This window comes from Haliotis cracherodii, unplaced genomic scaffold, assembly GCF_022045235.1.
Source record: "Haliotis cracherodii isolate W230 unplaced genomic scaffold, xgHalCrac1.p SCAF_5, whole genome shotgun sequence".
Lineage (NCBI taxonomy): Eukaryota > Metazoa > Mollusca > Gastropoda > Lepetellida > Haliotidae > Haliotis > Haliotis cracherodii.
Window position 1 is genome coordinate 4,740,764 of NW_027266308.1, and position 9,643 is coordinate 4,750,406.

At 40.5% G+C, this 9,643-nt stretch overlaps 2 protein-coding genes across 2 annotated transcripts; both read left to right on the top strand.

Moving 5' to 3' along the window:
- The first annotated feature begins 4,838 nt into the window (after positions 1-4,838).
- LOC139442301 (dynein heavy chain-like) lies at positions 4,839-5,372 on the top strand. The gene has a single exon (XM_071223092.1). It carries the CDS (start codon positions 4,839-4,841, stop codon positions 5,370-5,372), a length of 534 nt encoding a protein of 177 aa, XP_071079193.1.
- A 228-nt stretch (positions 5,373-5,600) lies between these two features.
- LOC139444307 (phenylethanolamine N-methyltransferase-like) lies at positions 5,601-9,643 on the top strand. Its single transcript, XM_071225242.1, has 4 exons — positions 5,601-5,691; positions 6,811-6,993; positions 7,637-7,841; positions 9,214-9,643. The coding sequence occupies exons 1-4, from the start codon at positions 5,601-5,603 to the stop codon at positions 9,641-9,643; spliced, it is 909 nt and encodes a 302-aa protein (XP_071081343.1).

The window sequence follows — 9,643 nt, forward strand, 5'->3', positions numbered from 1 at the left end:
GGCAACCTTGTTGGCATACACCTTATCTAACGTGTGGAGTGATAAGATCAAATGTAAGTCAGGGTCGTTATCTGTCATGGCTGCTCTCAGTGTTTAGTGTACACGTGTACCTCAAACGTTGTGAAATGTGGACACCAAATGTTGGAGCTGCTGGAATATTGTTCGACATGAAGGGGAAACTGACTTTTGTAAAGTTGAAGCCATCTCCCTTGTGATACAGTCTTGTGGAAAGTGTTTTGTCTGTATGCACAGATCTAAATAAGAAACGTGTGTGGCGGTTTCATTGTTCTCTTCCATTTCTAGGTCAGTAGGGTCACATCAGTGAAAGGGAGCTGGATATTTGATCATTACTGAACGAAAACAGATCATTATCTGAAGCTAAAGTCAAACTTCTTGGACAGGTTCCTTTGTTTTGATTTGTGTCTATCCCAGAAGAAATACAAGTTTATTAGCATAAAGAAACAGATCAGCCTTGGTTCACAAGGGGATGGCTTCAGCTTGCTCGAATGAATTATCCAATGAACATCCAGATGTTATCAATGAGGAACTCCAGAAGATAGAAACAAATCTCTGCTGTTCGTGTGGGTGTCAGAGATGGACCCTATCATTTCCTAATCTATTACACTTATAATTTTGACACAAATAATCCTGATAGGTCAACACTGTTTGGTGAAGACCATTTGATTGTAGGCAATGATGTTTCTGTTGACTCAAAGCTAAATAAAGATGACACGAGAACCTGGGTTAAGCATGTGTAGAATGAAGATGATATATGTCTCTTCATTGATATATTCAATACATTATTTGCAAAAAGTAAGCATGAAGTAACCCATTTAACACAAGTTAATGTGATATCTCTACTTATCAATATTTAACAAACAACTGATGTGAACAAAACATTTTATCTGGATCCTGACCTTGAAACCATAAAGAATGGCAAATATACGACTTTAACAGCAAATAGAGGTTATGGATAAAACTTTCAAGTGTTTTGATGTTTACGCTTATCATTTGAGAAAAAAAAGTCTGAACAGAAAAGACACTTATATAAGAATCAACAGAGACAAAAACATCTTCTGAAAAATATTAAAGAAAGGTAAACAAGTTAACTTATCGGTTGGAGTCAGCACACAAAAGTGAGTAGACTATTTATCTTCTGTTTCGTTCAGTTGAGATGTGCACCCTTTATTTAACGTCACTTCTGAAGTGTCACACAGCAGGAAATCGAATTCAGGATCCACGTAACTCCAGTATAAGCAGTCAAGAAGAAGAAATCGTGTAAATAAATTAGAAAAATACGTCCCCTGGCCCTGATGGTGTTGTCATTTAATATCTAAAAGATACCAAATGTCTCATCATACATACTTTTGCGTCTCTTTGAAAAAAATATATTTGAAGCAGTGATTTTCCACATTAAACATATTATTTGTCCACCTTTTTAAATCTGGTATTAAGAAGGATACGACCAACTACAGAGGCATATCCCTCATTGACACTATATGTTGATTATGTACTTCTATTCTTTATTCGAGACTGCAATTCTGTGAAGATTACAATGTTATTGATGAGATAGATACAGGCGGGATTCGGCCCAACTGTTGCACTACCGATGATATGTTTAAAAGGACGACTCTTCTGCCTTTTTTCTGTGGAATTTGATTCTGTTAGATATGATATATTGCTTGCAAGCCTGAAAGATGTTGGAATAATTGGCAGGTTTTATAATATACTTTCCACAATGTACTCAAACTTAAGTGTCTGTGTGAAGAATTCAAATGTTCAACAAGCTTTTTTCTTGCAACATTGGCACGCGGCAAGCATGTTTTATGTTTCCACAATTATTCGATATATTCGTAGATAAACTATTACAGCTAAAGGATGTTTTATGGAGGAGAAGGAGTTTTTATTGCAAATGATTTTTAAGATGACTTTTCCTGATGATGTCTTTTTTGTGTCAGACACCCCTCCCCAACTACAAACGAAAATATATGCTTAGGAAGCATTTTGCTCCAATACTGGTATGAAAGTAAATTTGGCTGAGGTTATTATATTTAGAAATGCAGGCCCCTTTCAAAGCTATAAAAATGTACATACAGTGGTGAAAATATTGATGTTGTTTCATTCTATAGATATCTTGACATAAAGTTTACACCTAAATTGATTTGGACACAGGCCCAAACTAGTCTAGCTGCTCAGAGCACTAAAGCTGTGAATGTTATTAGCAGATATCAGAGGACAGTTTGTAATATACCATGTAAAGATCTATTGCTTTTTAATAATTTTATCACTATCCCTATCATTAAAATGTGTAAATCGTTTCTTAAAATTGATAAAAACTCATTTAATATTATGGAGAATGTGGTCGTGCACCTCTGCAACTAACTTGCATGATAAGTGCTATGACATACCGGTGTCGATTGACACCATAGCCCGGATAGACTTCCATGCCAGGGTCACAAGGTGTTTGCTGCTCTGGATGATACTTGACGGACAACCTGGGTCACCCACTTTAAGAATATTCTATTTAACTTTGGATTTCGAGTTGTATGGATATCCCAGGTTCATATCTTTGTTCAAAGACAGACTTTTGACAACCTACAACAAGACAAATCCCTTTTAAATATGAAAGCTATTTATATGTTAATGCCTGTTCATCTGAGAAGAATTTTATCACACTTTATATGCAGTAACTTTAATCTGGATCAAGATACTGGAAGATACAATGACATACCCTATGAAGAAATATTTTGTTCAGGTTGCCTCCTTTAAGGACCATACTACATTGGAAGTGAATTTCACATTTTCACAAAATCACATAATACTTTGATAGAATAGGAAATTATATAACATCCACATCTATGCATTGTTTTAGAGAAAATAATGAAATATTGCTTAACACCAGTATATACCTCCTTAAAGCACAGCAACATATAAATCATTGCTAACATATTCACATTGTGTATACGTATTTCTGTTTAGGTGTATGTATTAACCCCAATATAAAAATAAAATATAACCTCCACGCTACTTCTCGCATTTTATAGTCGATTCTTAACTAGATTAACTAATTATTGTTAAAACATAGGTTATAAATCTTTAACTGAATTTTAATATCAGTTACACTGCCATACACGCATGGCGTCACAATATTTTATTTCCAGCATACATTATCCAATGCACATATCATTCCGCTATGCAAAACACCCCGATGTGCTGATGTGAAATTGAACAACAGTAGCTATGGTGGCTGAGTGGGGCCATCGCTAAATCGTCGATAGATTTCCTAAAGATCAGGGGACAAAGCACTAGTACGATAAGATATTGCAATTCAGCCACAAACGAAACAGCAACGACAAAGCCATACATATGACACATGACGATAAAGCGACTGATGAATCAGACCGAATAAAATCGTTGCAATTCTCACCGAATGCTGCCAGTCTATGGAAAAAGTATATTGACGTGATCTAGAAACATATACATACTATAAACCTACAGCTATTAAGCAATATCTACATTTTTCATCTTGTCACCCGAGTCATTCAAAAAGAAGCATTCCATATAATTTAGCAAGGCGTATCTGCATGATTGTGTCAAATACATCTAGAAGTTACCAACGACGTGCTGAGCTAAAATCATATAATTGCATACCCGATTCTACTTGTGGAAGGTGGGATAAGGAAAGCAACAGCAATAGACAGAAAGACACTATTGAAAGTGCGTGGTAAGTAAATTAATAACACTATCAATCTAGCCTATGTATCTAGCACAATCCAAAGAACTGTTTCACAGCATTGAAAAAGCCATACCCTGTGTTGACCACACCAATGTGCAGTCGTTCTTGACGATGTTGTCGACTCAATATGACACGTCGAACAGGACGTCTTGCTCGTAGACCTACTGCTCTTAAACGGTTTCGTCTTGTCGGAAATTCTGCGCAGTCCGGGTATTTGGGATGCGGTTGAGGTGGCTGTTGTCCTTTCACGTAGGTAGCGCAGTCGGATGTAGCGATCTTAGGCGGCGGTGGTTACACTTGGTCGTCCGGAACCTGGTCGATCACGTGTTGACCCATGCTGTTGAAACCGATCCCATGGCCTTGTGATGGTGCTTGGCGCAACATTGAAAACCCTGGCTACAGCTGATCGGGATTCCCCTGCCTCCAAGCGACCTATGACGTTGTTTCTTTGCACTTCTTTTAATCTTGGCATGTTGTTGAACTGTCACGGTTCGATTGACGCAGATGCCAGGCAATGAAAAACCCTGCACTTTGATACCGTTTATAGTGCTGCTGCACGTGAATGGAAAGACGCACTGGGCTTACGAAAATAAAGATATTTTATCAAGGTTTGATCTTGCAAGAAGATGTTGATAATGTATCTAGTTTCATATCTGACTTTGTACATGGACTGAAATCATCCTACGAGCAAGATTGGCATGCGGTCCTTTGTTTCAGTTTTAAATTGGCAACCAACACTTCCTTCAAAATATCATTTGACCTCGAGTTATATATTAAATAAAAATCCATTTTAAAGTTCCGTGCTGCATTAGTTCAATGTAGATGTTCTTCACACCAAGTATACATTGAAACGCAGATAGACTATGTCATGTATGGAAACAAAGATATAGAGAGGATGAACAAAGATATAGAGAGGATGAATACCATTTTGTACATGTGTGTTATAATTATGTTTCGGACAATCTCAGGCGTGTGTATATACCACCAAAATACAACTGATATCATACATTACATAAATTCAACTTACTAAAAAAAAACAGAAACTGTTAAAAATCTTGCATCCTTTGCTTAAGACAATCATTTGGGTGAACAATGTCTATCAATGTACCAATGTATATATGCTGATACTCTCTCAAACAAGGATGTAACTGTAGAAAGGGCCTATGGCTTCTCTTCTTGTGCTATCATCTTCTCGGCTCATGCTATACGCTTCTCTTCTCGTGCTAACGGCATCTCTTCTCGTGCTATCGCCTTCTTGTCTCGTGCTATCGCCTTCTCGTCTCATACTATCACCTTCTCGGATCCTGCTATCGCCTTCTCGTCTCGTGCTATCGCCTTCTCGTCTCGTGCTATCGCCTTCTCGTCTCATGCTATCGCCTTCTCGGATCCTGCTATCGGCTTCTCGTCTCGTGCTATCGCCTTCTCGTCTCATACTATCGGCTTCTCATCTCGTGCTATTGGCTTCTCGGCTCATGCTATCGGCTTCTCGTCTCGTGCTATCGGCGTCTCGTCTCATGCTATCGGCTTCTCGTATCGTGCTATCGGCTTCTCGGTTCATGTTATCACCTTCTCGTCTCGTACTATCGCCTTCTCGTCTTGTGATCGCGTTATCGCGATTTCAAGACCGGTATTGTAGTCGATAATGCGATGTCCCTTCTTGGCTACCATAGTTTTCTTATGTACTTTAATTGTAACAGGCTGTTAGAATACGGAATATTATTAAATGTATCAAATGACAGAGGTTTTAGGAAACCTGAATAATTAATTAAACATGATGCAAGAATACACAAAATGATTAAAAGTATCACATTACAGAGTTGTTAGGAGCCTGAATACAAGACACGGCGTCATCTGGCTTTACCATATGAATCGAGAAGTTGTCTTTGGCACAACATTTGAGTGCGTTGGAGATCTCATGCTGAGTACGAAACATACTTCAGACGTCGACTCACAAAGTGAGTAAAATCGTATTTATACTATGTGTATAGTTTCACGATTGCTCTTCGTCTTCGTCCGGAGGACGTATTTAGTAATGTGGCAGATGCTGGTGTGTTCTACTGCTCACTTCTACTTCTCTACCGGAGATAAGACGTCCTATTTGTGGCCACATTTGTTTGATGCTCTTTTCTACTGTTACTGTTATACAAATGTCGTGTGGACCCAGCAACCAACGTCAGCTGGAAGCATCACCCAGGGGCAACCATTGGCTATATGTGTTGTTTAGCATTCCATATTCTTGACTGCCCCTTCTGTTGAACTTACATTACGATTACAGCTGATCGTTAAGCCAACGACCTTCCTGTGTTTGTGTCTAACCCTATCCTTGATGATCCAGAATATTATGTCTCCATTCTATTATGCTAAAGATCTGGACCTTTTCCCAATGTGACTTCGTTTTGAGTTCGATTTTGAAGACATGACGCCTAAAGTCCATTGCAACAAATAACACTAAGGAAAAGGAAATTCTGAGCAAAGAGAAAGTGACTTCGACTTTCGAAGCTTTGGTGGCATCGGATCCAGGGTTATTATCATAATATGATTGAGATATAATAGACACTGGCTCATCGAGGATGTCGTACTCCGACGACGTGGGAAATCGGTCATGATGTCATGCTATGGTTTGCTTCTTCCAAACACGATTATTTACAATTCGTTGTGATATACTTAAAAGTTCCCAACAGTGGTGTAAAAAAAAACCCCGACAAAATCATGCGTTCAGAGTGAGTGAGTGAGTGAGTTGGGTTTAACAATATTCCAGTTATATCGCGGCATGTGCGCTAAATGTGGGAAAAAAGCCGGTCTCAGACGTTTACCGCTTCGGTGAAACCCAAAGCACGGGTATGGTGCTGCAAACCTAGAAACATAATCGGGGCGAACCGGGAATCGAGCCGACGATCATAGGTTTCTGGCGTGCCCAAGAAACGCAACTCTGCACAGCGAATCGCGGCGCCTTAGACGACTGGGCCACCCGTGCATCCTCATACGTTCACAGTAACTTGTTGTTTGAATGCATGTACTAACACATATTGTGAAGAACTGTAACGCATTATTTTTGTTGGATGTTATGTGATGAGCAATCTTTTCATTTGCGTGTTACACAGCCATGAACAGTGAAAGGTTTGGACGTGAGGACTACCTGAAGTATTTTGATTCAGCAGCATACCTAAAGACGTTTCAATCTGATATTAAAGGCAGCGAAATGGAGGGGGACCTGATGCCTTGGAAGATGAAGAGTTTTCATGACGTTTTTGCAGAAGGTGACTTCATGATTAATGGAGGCGTTTTTAAGGACAGAGGTAAAAGGGCGGAATGAGCTTATACCTAGGTAAATCGTCAGTCGTTGTCTGTCTGCTGACCATATAGACATGTACCTGGTGCTTAATTGCATTGCTTCCTTGGGCAGTATAGTCCTATAGGCCTATGCCAAGTGTACCCTTGTTTAACTGTGTTGCGCGAGAAGCGACAATCGCCGTAAACACACTTCAACTCCCTTGTCCTCTTTTCCTTCATCAATAACAAGTCCAACCAATGTGAGTCCTGATCCACCCCGATCTGTTAAAGGTATCTTATGTTACCGTGAAAAAGAATACACTTCAAAAGTTGATCTGACCAAAAAAATACAAACGTTATCAAAACGTTACTGGGCTGAAAAAGTGGCCGAAACACTGCAAATTGAAGATCCCAACACAAAACTATGAAACCCGTATTAAATTCATCCCGTCGAAAAACTATTTCTTGTTTGTTCCATTTTAGCCCCCATCATACATGGGTGCATGTTTTGTGTTGCCCGTCAGTTCAGTGAAGAGACTTGTTGTTGTAGCATTTTGTTATGGAAGGTAAACAGGCAATGATAAATACATTATTATTAATACAAATCTTTCTTTCGCCTTTATGTGGCAGGGAAGTTGACTGGCCGACGACTACTCGACATCGGAACAGGCCCCACAATCCACACTGTGATCAGCGCCTCCAACTGCTGTGACACCATCTACCTTTCTGACTTGGTTCCCCAGAACAGGGAGACGCTGAGGAAATGGCTGGAAGGGACTCTGCAGCACAACTTCAAGAGCTTCTTCCAATATGTGGTCGACAGAGAAGGGAAAGGGTAACTATTACTCCTTGACTGACATATTCCAATATGTGGCTGACAGGGAAGGGAAAGGTTACTATTACTCCTTGACTGGCAGATTCCAATATGTGGTCGACAGGGACAGGAAACGGTAACTATTACTCCTTGACTGGCAGATTCCAATATGTGGTCGACAGGGACGGGAAAGGGTAACTATTACTCCTTGACTGGCAGATTCCAATATTTGGTCGACAGGGACGGGAAAGGGTAACTATTACTCCTTGACTGGCAGATTCCAACATGTGGTCGACAGGGACGGGAAAGGGTAACTATTACTCCTTGACGGACAGATTCCAATATGTGGTCGACAGAGAAGGGAAAGGGTAACTATTACTCCTTGACTGGCAGATTACAATACGTGGTCGACAGTGAAGGGAAAGGGTAACTATTACTCCTTGACTGGCAGATTCCAATATGTGGTCGACAGTGAAGGGAAAGGTCACTATTACATCTTGACTGGCAGATTCCAATACGTGGTCGACAGGGAAGGGGAAGGTCACTATTACTCCTTGACTGGCAGATTCCAATATGTAGTCGACAGGGACGGGAAACGGTAACTATTACTCCTTGACTGGGAGATTCCAATATGTGGTCGACAGGAATGGATAACTATCACTTCTTTTAATTGCACCTGTAGAACTGATTAAAAAAACCGAAACGCTACTTGCACCCCGAACCTTTACAGGTGCCAAGTAGCCCTAAAGATTGTAAATGTATTTATGGCTACATTGTCGCTATTCACAATCTACTCTTTATATTTAAAGTAGTAGATTTTACTTTAGTTCATTTGGCTAGACGGTTTGGGTTTGGGTTAATGCCGCGGTGACCAAAATAATTTCCGATGCAAATATCCATTTTGACTTCTATCCTGTTCCCATGTTTGTTCCGGTGAACACTTAACTTGCCTTTGCATGTGTTTGTGACGGCTGCTATCTTTACGTGAACCCCTGGTATCATCACTATTTGATAGTGTTGCATAAACACATGCTTATGATCTAGTGGGAAGCAAACAATAGACATTGGTTTCAGCAGAATTTTCTTATGTAAAATTAGTTAGCTTGATGTGGAAGGAAAGCCCGAATTGATGCGGGTCTTGGATGTTCACCGCTTTGGTGAAAATAACGAGCATGGGTATGGTGCTGTCAAACCTGGAAACATAATTAAGGCGAATCTGGGATTCGAAACCACGATTGTAGATTTTCAGGCAGGCCTAAGGGCGAAAGCCTGAGTAGCGAATTGCGGCACCTTCCCCTAAGACCATTCTTGAAGGGGGGGGGGGGGGGGGGGGGGGGGGGCAAAATATCGTTAAAATGTTTCTTTTATGATTTCATCGCTCTCTGTCATCCAGGACTTCATGGACACATCGAGAAGATGAACTGAGGACAAAGATCGGTGGCATCCTGCCAATTGACCTTCTGGAGGAGGACCCTATGGCGCCATGCTACTTTCCAAGGTTCGACATAGTAACGACATCACTTTGCCTTGATTCCGTTGTCCTAGACCACGTAGATTACGGGCACGCAGCCAGAAAGATAACGAATTTGGTGAAGACAGGAGGTTTTCTGATTGTATTCGGACTGTATGGAGCAAGCACATACACAGTAGGCGAGCATGTGTTCAGGAGCTGTCATGTCACTACTGGGGAAGTGAAGGATGCATGGACACACTGTGGGTTTGACATTGTCGACTGGAGGGAACAGAAGAACATGGAGAACACGGAGAACACAGTGTCTAATTTTGAAGGCTTCTTTCTCATGACAGCTAAGAGGGTGCGTTAA